Source organism: Microtus ochrogaster, unplaced genomic scaffold, assembly GCF_000317375.1.
Source record: "Microtus ochrogaster isolate Prairie Vole_2 unplaced genomic scaffold, MicOch1.0 UNK24, whole genome shotgun sequence".
NCBI classification, from domain to species: Eukaryota; Metazoa; Chordata; class Mammalia; order Rodentia; family Cricetidae; genus Microtus; species Microtus ochrogaster.
In genome coordinates, this window is record NW_004949122.1 from 3539080 (window position 1) to 3558240 (window position 19161).

Genomic DNA, 19161 nt, shown 5'->3' on the forward strand with positions numbered 1-19161 from the left:
TAGAGATGGGTTGATCGGGATATCAGAATTAGCCAGTAAGGGCTAGAGCTAAAGGGCCAAGCGGTGATTAAATGAACACAGTGTCCGTGTAATTAGAGCTAGCCATGTGGGCGGCCGGGTGCCGGGACGCAGCCCGCCGCTCCTATTACTACAGTAGACAAAGCTATTTTCCATGAAAGAAAACAAAGTAAAAGTAATGAGAGTTTTAGAGCTATGCTATAAATAAACAAGTATTTAGGTTAAAAAAATTCTAAATGATTAAAAGACCTTACCGGTATCTATGAACAAATATACCCTTAAAAATAGAGTTCATCATATTTTCAATTTCATCTTGGTTTTCTTGAAGCTGAAATAGAAACAAAAAGAATAAAAAAGAAAATTGAAATACTGGTCATTTTATTTGGAATGTGAAAAGTTCCTATTATTTTAAACTACTATTTATCCTCATTCTGAGTACTTACCAACCTTTGTTATCTTCCCTCCACCTCTACCCCCAGAACAAGGTTTCCCTTTACAGCCAAGGCTCTCCTGGAACTTGCTTCATAGAGCAGACTGACCTCAAATGTACAGAGATCTGCCTGCCTCTGTCTCTAATCCTAGTGCTGGGATTAACGACTCCTGCTACCACTGACCAGGTAGTTATTAACCTTTTCCTGACTGGACCACTGATTTCTAAAGTTATCAGTAGATCTTCTATAGTTTTGTCACATTCGCTTTGGAACCTCTCCTCCCTCCATACAGATGTTCTAGAAAAGAACACGGAAGAAGTGGTGGACTTCGGTCAACTTTGTATTTCAACGGAACAATCTATTTTTGGAATCATTCTACAAGTCTACACATTTCTTCAAACAAGGATTCTGGCTTAGTTCTGCCGTCCTTACTTAAGAGGTCACCCTGATAGCCGGCGGTGGTGGCGCACGCCTTTAATCCCAGCACTCAGGAGGCAGAGGCAGGTGGATCTTTGTGAGTTCCAAGCCAGCCTGGTCTACAAGAGCTAGTTCCAGGACAGGCTCCAAAGCTACAGAGAAACCCTGTCTCGCAAAGCAAAACCAAAACCAAAACAACAACAAAAAAAAGAGGTCACCCTGATTCCCTGGTTTACATGGCTATTCCTCTTTCAAAAAGCATCATATTACTCTTATCTACGTGGCCTATAACTCAACTTCCCGAAATATGAGGAACAATAGAAAATATAAATTATAGCCAATAATGCTGTAATCCAGCAACAAAACCCAATACTATCACAAAGGTACGTATTTTAGAAAACATTAGTGGTCAGAGTTAAGGTTTAAATTAATTTACTTCAAAAGCAACATAAATACTCTGGAATGACATCCATTATGATATTTATTCCCTTATTTTTTTCCTGGAATTTCATGCCAAATGACTGAGTGACATAATTGTTTTATTATGTATATACATAATGTGCATGCTTTGGTTATATGTAACAGTAACTTTCAGAATACCTCTTGGCTGTATGCTGTTTAAAGGATTTATAGGAAAGAGCTAAGAAGTACTAATGTTCCTTAACACATGAGATGAGGTATGTTCTGATAAGACAATTATAAATAGAAACATTCAAGTTTTAAACCTTTATAATTCATTCATGGAACATGGAATGTAATAAGTTAACCAAGTCTACTTTAAATGTGCTTGCTATCGTAGCTTTAGCCTATAAATGCAATCACCTGAAATTAAGCCTGTTTTATAAAACTGAATGTTTCACATCAATACAAAATAAGATAGTTTAACAGATATGATAGAATGCAAAAATAGACAACATAAAATCCAAAAACTGCTGAGAACATAGTATATTGTACATGTTATCAAGACTTTGTGATTGTGAGCTGCTACTGTCCAACAATACAGGACATATGATGCTTTACATTGCCATTCTGGGAAAGGGTCAATATTCAAGTAACAGCTTTTATGAAATGCTCACTGCTTCCAAACTACTGTAGTGTCTAAAATCTTTCAGAACACCACACAAGATTATCTATATAAAAATATATAAAAAAAATCAGTCTCAAAAAAAGAAAAAAAAAGAAAAAATCATTCAAATTATTATACTTGAAACAAGTTTGAAAATATACTTATGATTCATTTAAAACATAAAAACTAATTCACTGGGGCTATACTTTCCAAGCAACATTACAAAGCACAGCTTCTATTTTACTTCTAGAATATTTCAAGTATGATATGTGTTAAGAATAAAAATGTTTTAAGTGGTAGTCTTAACCTTCAGTGCTTTCAGATTAGACTTAGTACTAATCAGGAAAAATGGTCATAGCAACTAAAATTCCCTTTAAAATATATCATATGTGTGTTACACACATATGAACCACCTATGTGCAGAAGCCCTAAGAGGTAAGAACAGATATTGGATTTGCCTGAAGCTGAAGTTACAGATGACTGTGAGCCACTATGTAGGTGCAAGACCTAGATCTGGTTCTTTGCAAGAACAGAAAGCATTTTTAAACTGCAAAGCATATATCCAGCCCCAACATGATTTTCTTTAAATATGGGGATTTATTATAGTAGAGTGGTTCCTGAATTCCATATAATGCATCTCATTATGAAAACAATAAATCTGGAGACAGATACATAACCTAGAAGACCATCATGTATAGACTGGAGTTATGCTGTCATAAACAAAAAAGTCAGAGGCTAGGAGAAGACTAGTCAATCCTTCCCTCAATATCTTCAGAAAACATGACAGCAACAGCATGTTGTACTGGACTGATAGCATCCTATAATATTTAATCTAGGTTGTCAACTTGATTGAACTGACACCACTTTAGATCTTAGTAAAGGAGATGTATAGTAGGGTACTGTGTTAGATTGTGAGGGTTCTAACTTAAGCAATAGTTTAACCCATTGACAAATTCAAATTCTGATTGTTAGAAGGTGAAACATATCAGATAAAGTGGGTCACTGTGGGTAAGAAGTTTGAAAACTTTCTTATTAAAATAAACCATCTCATTTTTCAAGACACATGCCATCATGCCATAGAATGCCAAAGAATCCTGCCTCAAATACGGTAACAGTGTTTTTATGGTACATATAATGACTGATGTTTCTTATAAACACCTAATGGCATGATTAAGTAAAATACTTTAAAAATAGTCCTCTAGTGTCATTAGCATGTATGAAATGAGTGTATCTCTAAAGATATTGTATCTTAAATATCTTAAAAATATTATAAATTAGAATATTTAATTTATTTTTTTTATATTTATTTATTATGCATACAATATTCGGTCTGTGTGTATGCCTGCAGGCCAGAAGAGGACACCAGACCCCATTACAGATGGTTGTGAGCCACCATGTGGTTGCCGGGAATTGAACTCAGGACCTTTGGAAGAGCAGGCAATGCTCTTAACCACTGAGCCATCTCTCCAGCCCTAGAATATTTAATTTAAAAATCGACTTTTGAGCTTTAGATTTGGGCCTCTTAAAAAATGTCTCAAGAAGTTATGCAAAATGGCACACACCTTTAATCACAGCACTTGGGAGATGGAGGCAGGCAGATCTCTAAGAATTCAAGGATAGCCTACATGGATAAACTACATGGTGAGTTTCAGGACAGCCAGAGCTACATAGTGGAAAACCATATTGAAAACAAACAAACAAACAAACAAACAAACAAACAAACACTGGTTTCATGAATCTTGGCTTGAGATGAAGACAGAATATCTCATTTTCTGAAATAGTCCAAAACATTATGTCTGCTGATTTGTACTATGTACTTGTGTATAGCTGCATTTTAGTACTGACAATCATAAAATCAAAATAGTGACCGACTCTAAAAGACTCTGAAGATGCTCTATATTCTGTAGTTTTGAGCATTTAGCCCAGATTTAATTCTTTTTGTATTTGTACATGCTTATGCATGAGTGTGTGTGAAATAAGTGGGTAAATGTGATCATTTGTGTACATATATGTGGAAGCCTTGTTATGGTGTATTCTTCAATCATGACATTAGTATATATAAATATATGCCGGGCGATGGTGGCGCACGCCTTTAATCCCAGCACTCGGGAGGCAGAGGCAGGCGGATCTCTGTGAGTTCGAGACCAGCCTGGTCTACAGAGCTAGTTCCAGGACAGACTCCAAAGCCACAGAGAAACCCTGTCTCGAAAAACCAAAATAAATAAATAAGTTAAATAAATAAATAAATGTATTTTTCAGACAGGGTCTCTTATTTAATCCAGAGTCACACATTTAGCTAGACTAGATGAGCAACACGCTACAGGAATCATCCTGTCTGTAGGTCCTTAGTGCTAGGATTACAGTAGAGTGATAAGTCCAGCTTTTTTATATGGGTGCTGGGATTCTGAACTTAGACCCTTATAGTTTTGCAACAAGAACCATTCTAACTCAGTCATTGCCACATTCCTAGACTTAGCACATGTAAAAATAAATAAGTATACATATTTCCTTAGTATAAATCTGTTTTGTTAATATACGATAAATTAAAATGTAAACAAAATAATTAATTTTAAACAAATTTCTTTATGGCTTATTAATCAATACAGGGTGTTTAAACTGTATATTTATTTTATGTACCTATATACTGCCACAATGTAAAAGGTTACAAAGTGAAAATGGTCATGAATGAAAAGAGTTTATGTTTTGGTACAGGCAATAATTTCATTATAAATTTTTGCTTTTCACTGTTTGTTAAATCATTATGCTTGGACACAAGCAATTGCCCTATGGAAATGTAACTTTTTTTTATTAAAAGACCGATAACACAAACAACAGATTTAACTTCCAATATGTCAAACAAACATATTTGGGGGGTTCCTCCCCCCCCCCCAAAAAAAGACAACTGGGCTAAAGAGATGGCTTAGCTTAGTCTTTAAGAGAACCGGATGTTATTCCAGAGGACCCAAAATTTATTCCCTGAGTTTATGTTAGCATTTTATGTATGTGATGTATAGACATATATGCAGGGAGCACTCATACTCATAAAATAAAAATAAATATATCTAAAAATAAAATAAAATATCTAACTTAAAAACATTTTAACATCTCTACAAAAATTAAATTCTCAAAGCTAAAGTATGGGCTAGAAGGACTCAGAGACAATAATTGCTAATTAAAGAAACGCCTGTATTGGACTCCCTTGTACGGAAAAGCAGAAAGACTGGAGAGACACCAATCTTACTTAGAGGGATCCTTTATATATCAACTAAAACACAGACTGAAGCTTTTTTCTATAAATATACACTTGCTGTCTCCCAAGTGGGATTTATTATTTAGTGTACTTTCTAAGTCTACAACATGATAATTGACTTTCCAAACACTCTGATAATCTTACTACAATAAACTTGCATATGGTTTCCTTAGTGACTGATGAATATTTCAGTTTTATTTTTATAACTTTAAGATTAAATAATTCAACGGAAGTTAAATGTTAAAAATAAAAGGTACTTATTTTCCACCCTCCCATCCACACACCACAGGTCTCACGTATCATAGGTCAGTCTCAAACTTGCTATGCAGCCAAGGTTGGTCTTGAACTGACCCTCCTGCCTTTCCTTCCCATGTTTTAGGACTAAAGACTTAAGCCACCATAGTCAACTGTAAAATACTCTTTACAAAGAACAGAAAGCACTATTATATTTGCTTAACATTTACAAACCATAAAAGATCAAGTTACTATAAAATTTACCTCTTTACGTTTCTGAAGTAGTAACTCCAGCCTTTCATTGGCTCTCTTCCCAATCATTTTATTTCTTTCAGCTTCATACTGCCTCTGTGTATTATCCTGATGAATACTGAGGTTTAAGGCAACATTCACCAGAGCAGTCATCAGCTTCATGGCTGTAAAATCAAGGATACTTACAATATTCAACTATGAAACAATATTTTAGGTGTAAGATCAAAAGTTAAAGCAACGAAAGAAAGAAAAAGCAGTACTATTACCCAGGCATAATTACAAAATGGTAATGGACAAAAACTCATCTTACTTACAAAACAATTCACTCCACCTTAGCAAAATACAAACAAACAAACAAAAACTAAAGAAAAAATGATTAGTTAAAATTGTCCACTTTAGAGTCTTATCCGAGAAGCTGGAGAGATAGCTCAGTGGCTGCACTTCTAGAGGACCCAGGTTTGATTGCTAGTATCCACATGGTAGCTCACAGTTGTCTATAACTACAGTTCCATGCGAACTGAAGTCCTCCTTGGGGTGTGAACACCGGGGACAAGTACAGTGCACTGACATATATACTGGCAAATATTTATACACATAAAATAATAAAATAAAGAGTAAAATTAAAAGTCTTATCCAGACTATCTGGACAGAAGTAACACCAATGCCTTGCCTACATCAAAAAATTTATTCGGTGTAATAATCCACCTTCCTACTACTACATCTGTGTTACAAATGCTTCTTTATATTTTTACTAAGGTGACTCAAAAGTCCCTAAATTATAGAACTACCATATGAACTTTACACAAAGAGAAATGCTTCTCGCTCCACTGCTCACTTAAGAGTCGCACACTATCCAAACCCAGAAAAAGCACACTTCAGTTCTAGCATATCATAAAACTAAAAATTAGAATGATTTTATGATGGAGGTGGGTCATCATTCTATCTGCTGTTTCATTGGTTAAGTAATAAAGAAACTGCTTGGCCTCTGAGAGGGTAGAATTTAGGTAGGCGGAGAAAACAGAACAGAATGCTGGGAGAAAGAAGCTGAATCAGTGAGTCGCCATGATTCTCCCACTCCAGACAGACACAGGTTAAGATTTTCCCTGGTAAGCCAGCTCGTGGGGCAACACAGATTATTAGAAATGGGTTAGATTAATATGTAAGAGCTAGCCAATAAGAGGCTGGAACTAATGGGCCAAGCAGTGCTTAAAAGAATACAGTTTCCATGTAATTATTTTGGGTATAAAGCTAGCCGAGTGGGCAGCTGGGTGGCGGGACACAGCCCCACTGCTCCTATTACAACAATTTTAAATAATTTAACAATTTACCTTGAAAGATATATATACATATATGTATGTGTATATATATATATATATATATATATATATATATATATATGCACGTATACACAGTGGATATTTACCTACCTACGCACTCAGTATTAAAGGAAAAAATTCTTTCTACATTTATGCCAGCAACAAGTTAACAATGACTGTTATAGCCCTCAACAAAAATATAAAACAGAAATACTGCAAACAATTTTAAGCTAATGACCATTTATAAATTCATTTAATATTTCTAAGATAAACTATTTTGACTATATTATGTTTCAAACTACAAGTTGGTGAATTAACAGTTGTTTGCAAATCACGAAATATTTAACTATACTGTAGCAGGTAAAGTGTTTTAAAAATAATGTGTAAAGGAAAGAAAAGCTAAAGGGCAATAGGTATCTAGAGCAAGCTGTCAAATGTAGAAAGACATCAGTTTATCAGCTTCTTTGCACACACAGGCAAACATCTACATTTTTAAAAGCAATGACTTGAAAGTGAGGGAATTGAGAGTCATTAAAGTTAATTTTGGAGCCTGGCGGTGGTGATGCATGCCTTTAATCCCAGCACTCGGGAGACAGAGGCAGAGAGCAATTCTCTGTGAGTTTGAGGCCAGCCTGGTCTTCAAGAGCTACCTCCAGGACAGGCTTTACAACTATAGAGAAACTCTCCCTTGAAAAACCAAAAAATGATGGAATTCACAAGTAGAAGATAAGCTACAGCTTCCCCCAAATTTAATGATGTTTGCGTTCAGCTGTATCTCCTCATGATCTTAGATTCCAGAGTCTGTCAATACGCAATAGACTTCTCTACCCCAGATAAACAATAATCAATAAATTAAAACAAAAACTACAAAATGGTTAATGCATTCTCTCAAGGCATTACTAGAGATATATATAGCAGTGCTTGTTTTTAAAGTATTTATCAAACATATAATTAATAGTCAATTTAATTGATCAACTGTTGATCAACTTTCAATTTTACATGACAAGTACAACATGGGTCTTATGCTTTTTACTGAGCACACTGAAATGACTGATCCTGAACATAATTATTTTCATTTTCATAGTGTTACTAATGGAATTCAGCTTTAAAAATGTAGGCTTTCAAGTACGCCCTTAAGTCAAATAGGTTCCTTCATCTTTTAAATTCAGTGCTGTTAACAGAATAATGAACATGTTCCTCCACAGTAATATTCAGAATGCCATATGAAAACAGTTCTGACAATAAAAGTCTTATTTTAAGAAAAAGTTAATGATTTCTTTTCCTTTTAAGACTAAGCATATTATTAAAAAGTAGAAAGTACTTTGAAATTAATATCAACTTCATAGGTATTTCAATTCATATCTGTTGAATGTCATAATAAAATGACATTAATAATACATTTCATTTTCTTAAAATTCATTTTACACATTTTGTAAAATTACTATGAAGTGACATACTGATAACTGAAAACATGTTTTTATTAGACAATACCAGAGATATCAGTGTGGTGCTCCCTGTTTATCTATGGATACTACAGTGAGCAATGTTCTATGTCCTAGATACAAACAATCAAAAATAGAAAAAGTCAAATACTTGTACCAATGATTTTTTTATAGTTTAGAGAGAAAAGACAGAAAACACATGCTATGGTTGAGATTTTGAATGTCACTGGCAAAGGTACATGTGCTGATGCTCTCTGTAGATCGCCAAATCTTCAACGAGTGGCCTAATGGTCATGGGCAGTGTACCTTAAAGGAATTGTGAGGTCTTGTCTCCTTTGTCTCCTGGCTTTGGGGTCTATGCTTTTAGTTAGTACCACATGCTTCTCATTATGTGTTACCAATCGCTCAAACCAACAGAACCAATTTACCATGAACTGCAGCCTGTAAAACTACAATTCCAAATAAGTCCTTACCTTTACAATTGGATTAACTTGGGTAGTTTTCTATAGTACTGGAAAGCTGACTAACATATAGAATTGATGTCAAGATCACCAGAACTCTGCTTATTCTGTATACCTGTTTATGTGAGAAGCTTTAGGAACTGGTTTGTAAAATTATCACAGAACAGGTTAGAGAAAGCCAAAATATTATATATAAATAGGCAGAACAGGCAATTCTGGCACAGGTTCAGAGCAAACAGAATGTTATTAAAACCACGACCACTGGCCGGGTGGTGGGTGGTGCACACCTTTAATCCCAGCACTCAGGCTGCTGAGGCAGAAATCTCTTGTGAGTTCAAGTCCAGTCTGGTCTACAGAGCTAGTTCCTGAATAGGCTCCAAAGCAACAGAACAACCCTGTCTTGAAAACCAAAACAACAACAAAAAATATGAACACTATGTTGATAATGATTTAGATGAAGATGCTGAATCTATTGAGAACTGAATTACAGACCATTATAGTTTGGTCATGGAAGAATTTTGCTGCATTTTTGTTTATGACTCAAGACTATAAGACAGGCGAAACTTAAAAGATAATGGGGTAGGGTATGTGGCTGAGAAAATTTAAGACACTTCAGCATTCTGGCAGATGTAAAAGTACTACTGGGTGACTTTAGGAAAATGTATCGTGAAAACAAGAGCTCAAAAATAAGCACAGAAGAAAATACTGGAAAATCCTGCAATTTGGCCAGAAAAGAACAGCAAGAAAAGGACTTGCCAAAGATGGTGAAGTTACCAGTGGCAACAAGAGACTAAGTGCCAAGAACCAGGACAAAAGAGTACCTCACAGTATCCCAATAATCAGAAAGAGCATTAGGGCTCAGAGAAAAAAATAAAAGTTGGTTCAAAAATACTCCAGGACGCTGGGCGATGGTGGCGCACGCCTTTAATCCCAGCACTCGGGAGGCAGAGGCAGGTGGATCTCTGTGAGTTCAAGGCCAGCCTGGTCCACAAGAGCTAGTTCCAGGACAGGAACCAAAAAGCTACGGAGAAACCCTGTCTCGAAAATCAAAAAAAAAAAAAATACTCCAGGAAAGAAGTCATTTGGGAAAGAAACTCTGTGGTTTCCAGCCCCTAGAACAGGGAGTCTCCCAGGGAGTCAATGTCCTTTGTTTAGTTGAAAAGGTACTGGGTAGCTGATAAACCCATGGTTCAGGTAAGCCAAGGAAATGGCAACAGACCCTGTCCAGGTAAAGTTGGTTTTGTAGGCATGTGAAACACCACAATTATGAGATCATAATGAGTTCCACTGAAATTTCAAAGAAAAGCCTGTCAAGTCAAGTAACAACCTTGCAAGGCCCAAGTCTCTGCAAGCTGCCCTGATAGAGAGAAGCATGAAGATGTTTGTTTACAGTGAAGCAGAAGCTTTACTGGAGAATCCAGAAGCTAAAACAAACACTTGCCAAGAGAAGCTCCAGGCAATGTACAAAACCAGCCCGCAAGAGTGGCCAGTAAACTACAACTTACAACTTTGTCCAAGACCTTTACAACATGTATTCTTCTAAAGAATACTCTGGAACCTGGATATGGAGCTTTAGAACACAATGTATGCCTTTAGTTTCAGTTTTTCTTTGGTCTGATTCCTCTTCACTATTTCCCTATTTCTCCCTTAGTAAATGGGAATGTTTACTCCAAGCACTATACATTAGAAATATGTAGTGTTTTCTTTTACTTTCCTACTCAAGATATTTCCCCCAGGTCTGACCTGACTAGGACTTCAAAGGGCAAAGAATGTTGTGGAGACCTAAAGAATACTAGTCCCACAAGCATCAAGCAACATGATTAGGCAGCTACAGGAATGACTATAGGTACACAGCTGATGTCTGAGAAAACTATGTTTGAAAATGGGACAATGTGAAATTTGAATATTTATGAGAAGGAAGTTCATAAAACTGTTAGTTATATAAATATTATATGGAAATAAAGGCTTATGGAAAACTTGCAGATTACAAATGGAAAAGATTTCAGTAATCCCTGTTATGTTGTAAAATTCGAACCAAACACCAAGGAGAAATGATTCTCATCTTCAATGAATCTACAAAATAAATATGATCCTAAATCACAAAAATATTAGTACATAGACACAGCAGGATGATGAATAGAGAACAGTCACAACAAATCAAGGGTTAGAAAAAGCAAGGTAGGCCTGGCGTTGGTGGCGCACGCCTGTAATCCCAGCACTCGGGAGGCAGAGGCAGGCGGATCTCTGTGAGTTCGAGGCCAGCCTGGTCTACAAAGGGGAGTTCCAGGACAGGCTCCAAAGCTACAGAGAAACCCTGTCTCAAAAAACCAAAAAAAAAAAAAAAAAAAAAAAAAAAAAGCAAGGTAACTACAGCTAGAATAAGAAAAGCTATTTTCCTCTGAGGAAGCCAGAAACATTCAACAATCGCATTTCAATTCAACAGAAGGTAGAAGATCCAAACTATGTTCCCATATGTCCAACTGAGATAGCTACTTAAAATACAAACAAAAGTACTTATGTCTTAAGGTTAAAAGTAAATAGAAACTATTATGAAATATGAATCTTCTTTACTAAAATGTATCTAACATGGCTGTATGGTTAAATAAAAATAACAGAGAGGAATATAATGCATAACTGCTAAGTCTGTTTCAACAAAACAAAAAGCATTCCAAAAGGAATGCTTATTTTGCTAGGTGCCGGTGGCACACATAATTCCAGGACTTGGGAGGCAGAAGCAGAGGCAGGTGGATCTCTGTGAATTCAAAGTCAACCTGATTTACACAATGAGTTCCAGGAGAGGCAGGTGTTACACAGAAAAACCCCGTCTCAAACAAAAAAACAAAAAACATGTAGTGTGGAACTTTTAGCCCTGAAAAACTGTGAAGTATTGAAAACTTTCAAACAAATGTAGTAACAATATACATTAAAATGTAAGACATAAGACATAAAAGACTGACAATTTAATTAATAAAAACTTTTGTATTTGGAAAACGCTGTAAAAGTTGTATTGATAAAAATACTCAGGAAACTTGTGATGCTATGAAACTCATATCTTACCCTAAAATAACTAACCTGACTGTTGAAGGAGCTGCGGGCCGCATTCCTGCCAACCGGCTCCTGGCTGCCAGCTAGCTTATGCCCCGAAATAATTACACAGAAACTGTATTCTTTTAAACGCTGCTTGGCCCATTAGTTTTAACCTCTTACTGGCTAGCTCTTACATATTGATCTAACCCATTTCTAATATTCTGTGTAGCACCACGAGCTGGCTTACCAGGGAAGATCTGCGTCTGTCTGGAGTGGGAGAATCATGGCGACTGACTGACTCAGCTTCTTTCTCCCAGCATTCTGTTCTGTCTACTCCGCCTACCTATTTTTCTGTCCTATTAAAGGGCCAAGACAGTCTCTTTATTTAACCAATGAAATCAACACAAAACAGAAGACTCTCCCCCATCACCTGACTGTCTTTCGTCTCAGCTAAGATTTAAGTATGGCCAGAGATAATTTTATTCCAAAGTCAATAATCATATCTGGCCATAACTGACATGCAATTGGCCATGAACATAGTCCTTGAAGAGAGAGATTAAATGCCTCTGTTCATCATACCTACAATCTATCTTGTAAAGTGAATAAAATGATTATTCTTTTATTCGGTGCCTTTCATATGTACCATTAAGATGGATAATTACTATCCAACTAGAAATAAGTTTTCAGAAAGTACTTTGTTTAAAGGAGGTGGCCATGTATCTGAAATTTTATACAACTAAGCTTTGGAAGAAGTGAGTATTTAGTGTAGTCAATGGTAATTAGAGATGTATTATTGTGGAGTCACTGAATAGAGATTCTACCATTTAGAACTTGGAATAAAATACAATATTCAATATATACTATCTTTCAATACCTAATACCTTTCCATTATTCAAATATAACTACTAGGAGGCAATTCTGGCCAGGAAGCAGGCTTGCTAACCATAGATCTTCACATAATTCCTCTCCTACAAATACAATCCCACAGTTTTGTAGCAGACTATGTGATGCAGCTTCCCTTACCCATTCTGCCCCATCTCCAGTGGATCACAGGGATCATAACTAACGAACTTCCTTGCCTGGTGTGGGAAGTTCTTCTTTATATGTGTTACTTTTATTGGTTAATGCATAAAGAAACTGCTTTGAGTCTACAGAAGGGAAGAACTGAGGTAGGTGGAGAAAAAATAACTGAATACTGGAAGAAAGAGTAGAGAGAAGCCATGGTACAGCCTCTGGAGACAGATGCAAGCTGTTATCTGGACCCTTGCCGGTAGGCCACAACTGTCGTGGTAAAATATAAAATAATGGAGATGGGTTAATTCGAGATGTAAGACCTAGCTAGCAATATACTTAAGCTATTGGCCAAACTATTACAAATAATATAGTTTCTGATTGATTATTTTGGGGCTAAGCGGCCAGGAACAAACAAGGAGCCTCCTACAACACTTGTGCTTATTCATAGCTTTATCACAGGCCCTCTACCCCCAGCAGGCATTCCCAGGGAAGCAAGCAGGCTGTCTGTAGATTTTCACCTTTCCCTCCCCTTCAAATTCAATGCAGTTTCATCCCCAATTGTTGTTTGACCTCATTCTGGACCCATTCCAAGATCACTAAGCATATCTCGTGGGATACAAAATATGAAAGAGATAATCACAGACATTGAAGACATGCTAGAGAAAATGAAACTTGATCAAATAAAATGTTAAATCTTAAAAAAAAATCGAGGCACAAAACATTTATGAAATCTAGGACATTATGAAAAGACCAAATCCAAGAATTACAGGAATAGAAGAGAAGAAACTCAGGATGAAGGCACAGAAAATATTTTCAAGAATATTATGAAGAAATTTTCTCTAACCTAAAGAAGGAGATGCTTATCAAGTTATAAGAATCATACAGAACACCAAATATAGAACAGAAAAAAATCAATAAAGAAAGAATACTAAAAGCTATAAGTGAAAAAGAAAAGCATACGAAAAAAAATCTATTAGAAAAATACCTGGCTTCTCAATGGAGACTCTAAAAGCCAGAATGGTGTAGGCATACATTCTAGAAAATGTACCACAGCACAGATGTTAGCCAGCACAGAATACTATACTCAGCAAAACTTTAGATCACAATACATAGTGAAAATAAGACATTCTGTGATAATACAAAAGATAAGCAATCCTACATTGAAATTTTTAATATATATACTAAAAACAGGGGCTCTCAGGTTCATAAAGGAAACACTGTTTTAACTTAAAACACATACTGATTCTAATCCATTCTTACCAACAGACAGGTCATCCACACAAAAACTAAACAAAGAAATGTTGGAGCTGAATAATGCTATAAACCAAATGGATGTAACAGGTTTTTATAGAACTTTTCACCTGAACACAAAACAATGCACCTTTCCCCCAGCACACATGGCATTTTCTCCAAAATGGACCACATACAAGGACACAAAGCTAGTCTCAACAGATATAAGAAAATTCAAACAGCACCTTGCATCTTGTCTGTCCACCATGGATTAAATATAGATAGTGACAACAGGGGGAAAAAAGCTTATAAAATCATGGAAAAGGAATAACTCAAAATGGAAGGGAAATGGATCAGAACAGAATTAAAGACTTTTTAGAATTGAATAATAATAAATACACACCATACCAAAACTAATGGTCACAATTAAGGTAGCCCTAAGAGGCAAAATATAGGTACATAACTTAACAGTATTCCTGAAAGCTCTATAATTAAAAGGAGAAAAATCACACAAAAGGAAGAGATGACAAGAAATAATCGAACTCAAGACAGAAATCAGTAAGATAGAAGCAAACAAACAAGAAATCAGTGAAACAAAGAGTTTGGTTCCTTGAGAAAAATCACGACTGACAAACCCCCAACTAAATTAGCGGAGAGGCAGGGAGAGAATAACCAAATTAACAAAAGTAGAGAGGAAAAAGGGGATATACCAGTGGAGACTGAGGCAATTCAGAGAATCATTAGGGTATACTTTAAAAACTTATGTATGCTTCACCAAATTGGAAACTCTAAAAGAAATGTATAATCTTCTTGATAAATACCACTTACAAAAGTTAAAATGAAATTCTGATATGCAATTTAAACAGACCCATAAATCCTAGTGAAAGAGAAGCAGTAATGAGAAGTCTCTCAACCTAAAAAGCCCAGGTCTAGATGGTTTTAGAGCATAAATGTATCAGATTTTCAAAAAAGAGCAAAAGCTAATCTCCTCAAATAATTCTACAAAATATAAATAGAAGGAACATTGATCAATTTGTTTTGTGAAGCTAGAGGTACCCTGATATTCAAACCATATAATGCTCCAACAAAGAAAGAGAATGACAAACCATTTTCTCATATGAACATACATGCAAAAATTCTCAATAAAATACTTGCAAACCAAATTCAAAACACAATCTAGCATGATTAAGTAGGTGTGATTCCGGAAATGCAGGGAAGGTTCAATATATGCAAATCAATAAATAAAATCACCCATATAAACAAACAGAAAGGAAAACACCCTTTCATGATAAATGCCCTAGACATGGATTAAGGACACTAGGGACATAGGTCAACATAATAAAGGCAGTAAGTAGTAAACCCATAACCAATTAAACTTAAATTGAAAAATAACTCAAATTATGCCATAAAATCAGTACTTGAAAATAAAGTACTTAAAAAGTCTTAGCTAGAGCACTAAAAAACTGAATGAATGGAATTCAAAGGGATACAAATTGAAAAGTAGTCAAAGTCTCTTTATTTGCAGATGACATGACAGTATACATAAATGACACTAAGGATTCTGCCAGAGAACTCCTACAGTTGACAAACACTTTCATCAAAGTAGCTAGATATAAAAAATTAATTCACAAAAACCAGTAGTCCTCCTGTATACAAAAGACAGATGGACTGAGAGAGGGTCTCAAATAATATATCTTGTGGTTAATTCTAAAAACACAAGAGAAAGACTTTGAAAAAAAATTGAAGAAGGTATCAGAAGATGGAAATATCTCCCGTGCTGATGGCCCTGTAGGTTAATATGTTAAAATCAGCCACCCTACCAAAAGTAATCTACAAATTCAATACAATCCCCATCAAAATTCCAAGTTCTTCACAAAACTTGAAAGGACTTGAAAATTTAAACCTTTTTCTGGAAACACACACACAGAATAGCTAAAACAATCCTAAAAAAATAAAAGAACAGCTGAAGGAATCACCATTGGTGTTGCAATAAAAACAGCATAGTACTGGCACAAAACCCAGACATAAATGTATACACTTATGGAAGCCTGATTTTTGATAAAGAAGCCAGAAATACACACTGGGGAAAAAAGCAACATATTTTAACAAATGGCACTGGTTAAACCGTACCGCTGCAACAGAAGCAGATCCACATACTTATCACTTTGTGAAACTCAACTCCAAATAGACCCAAGACCTCAACTTAAAACCAGATACACTAAACCTAATAGAAGAAAAAGTGGGGAATAGCTCTGAATTCACTAAAACAGGAAAAGACTTTCTAAACAAAACACTGTTAGTATAGTGATGAAGATCAACAATTAATAAACGGGACTGCATGAAACTAAAAAACTATTGTAAGGCAAAGGATACTGTGATTTATACAAAACAGCAGCCTACAGAATGGGAAAATATTGCTACCAACTACACATTCAATAGAGGACAAATATCCAAAATAAATAAAGAAGTCTAAAGTTAGATACAAAGAAGATAACCTAATTAAAAACCTGGGTACAGATCTAAATAGAGAATTCTCAATAGAGGAAATGTAAATAGATGAGAAACACTTGAAGAAAGGTTCAACATCCCTAGTCAACAAGAAAATGCAAATCAAAACTATGTTGAGACTTCACTTCACACTTATCAGAATGGCTAAGATCAATAAATCAAGTGATGGCTCATGTTGGTGAGGATGCAGAAGAAGGAAAACACCCACCCACTGTGGGACGACCAACTTGTAAAGCTACTATGAAAATCAGAGTGTCAATTCCTCAGAAGGATCCAGCTATATCACGTTTGGGCATATAACCAAAGGATGTTCAACAATGTTCATTGCTGTTCTATTTATAACAGACAGAAAATGGAAACAATTTAGATGCTTGAAAACAGGTGAATGAATAAAGAGGATATGGTATATTTATACAATGGAGTATTAGACATTAATGTAATAAGATATAAAATTTACAGGTAAATGGAAAAAAAAAATCACCCTGAGTGAAGCAACCCAGACTCAAAGGGACAAATATAGTATGTATTTGCTTATATGTGGATATTAGCTGCTAGGTCAATGATAACCAAGCTACAATCCATACAAGTGGTCTTTGTAAATCAGTCACTAAAATCAAAAAGCTGAAAAACACAGATAAAGGAAAATCAACAGATATTTCTAGATAATGGATACCTATTTTCAATTTTTTTTCTCAAGGCTATCAAATACCAAGTAGGAAAACTACCATATTTTAGTCTATTAAATAAAAACCATGTAGATAATTTCTAAGCAAACAATAAATTAACTTGAGATCGAAGAAAAGTTTAGTTACAATAAAACAAAATTTAGCAAACTTAATGAAAAGCAAAGAAAACCTTAGTTACTTACCAGCAAGAGTACTTGTATGCCTAAAAGCTCTGACCTGGGAATCTGATAAACCAGTCAAAAGGGAGATTACGGTGTCCATCATATACTCATCATAAATTATGCTATACTGACATTGTCGAATCAGGACTCCAATAAATTCACAAAAATTGGAACGGAATTTTTTCCACTGAGGGCCAGGCATGGTAAGGGGGTAGTCACCACTGTCCTAGAAGATGTAAAAAGAACTAATTAGTATTGCAAGATAATCGTTAGATCAGATTTTTATTCCTAAGCACAGAAGAATATTTTATTTCCCAATACATGTAGGCTGAAATATATCTTTTTAATATTAATAGTGGTACATTATTAGTGGTAATGTTTTTGTTTTAAACATGCACAAATCTTAAAGAGCTCAAAACTACCATATTAAAAATCAGTATTGACTTCATTATTCTAAGTTTCTTAATAAAAATATCAGTTTCAATTTATGTGTTTACAGTGTTACAAAGATAACTTGAAAAGAAACTGAAAAATAATAGCTTAAAAGAATATTTACTACTGAATATAAATGAAGTAATTAAGATACATCTGTTAACATATCACTTTTCATATTTATTTTTTATTCATTTACTGAGAGAATAACAGATAGACACACCCAACACATTTGTGCCACAGTGCAATTATGGAAGTCAAAAGAGAGTCTGCAAGTGTTGGCTGTTCCTCAATCAAGGAGTTTTTAAGACATGGAGGAAGAGAAATATAAAGGAACATATACAGAGAGGAATATAAAGGGGAAGAAACAAGAACACACTGGAGGGTGGGGGGGTGGAGTCTTCATGATTTGTGGGGACAGGATCTTATTCATTTTCTGGCTAGCTGATTCGCTTTTCTGATCATCAGGTCGAATCCCAATATCTGTCTTGGGGTTTTTATTATTCATTCTACATTTGGAGCTCAGTGTTTAGAGAGTTAATTCATGAAAACGCTCTTTGTATCTTTAAAGCTCTGGCATAAGCTGGAGCTATACCTGGCTGGAGTCACTGCCCTTCGGGCTAGATTTTTATTTTTTCTCTCTTTGGCAGGCTTTCCCTGAACCCCTGTCTCAGGCAGTGGTCAAACTAGGTAGCTGCCTTTAAATCCAGTAAGGATTTTACTGTTCTGTGAAGCAACAATACATCTTCATCAACACTGGTGGCAGATTTGGTTAAGACAATTGGAAATTGTTAAAGGGAGAAATTAGTTGTAAAAAGATTTATGCCCACATGAAAAACAAATGGGAAACACAACTACTTTGGAGGGATTTAGATTTATGTTTATCTATGATAATACTCTGGATAGTTTGAAAATGTAATGATTAAATGAGGGGGATATCTAATTTAAATGGGATTTATATAATGTCAATTGTAAATACTACTGGTTTTATCATTTTTGTTTTATCATTAAAAAAGCTGGTTAATCTGAGTGTTAAGACACAGGCCTTAGAAAAATGTAATAAAACAGATTCCATAGATATTCAAATCAAGGCTGAAGAATTTAAGGGAGAACTGATGTGGGAGTGTCATATATCAATCTGTTGATTTCATTGGTTAAGTAATAAACAAACTGCTTGGGCTCATAGCTTAGAACATAGGTGGGTGGAGTAAACAGA

At 35.3% G+C, this 19161-nt stretch overlaps 1 protein-coding gene across 2 annotated transcripts in view; it reads right to left on the bottom strand.

Moving 5' to 3' along the window:
• Positions 1-19161, bottom strand: part of Stag1 (stromal antigen 1) — a 335960-nt gene that overhangs the window by 153503 nt on the left and 163296 nt on the right. For both annotated transcript variants that reach the window (XM_005367800.3, XM_026789595.1), the window contains 3 exons: positions 17535-17739; positions 5681-5832; positions 273-346 (listed from right to left, as the gene is read on the bottom strand). In XM_005367800.3, the coding sequence (XP_005367857.1) occupies positions 273-346; positions 5681-5832; positions 17535-17739 (431 nt within the window). The remainder of the gene's footprint in view (positions 1-272; positions 347-5680; positions 5833-17534; positions 17740-19161) is intronic.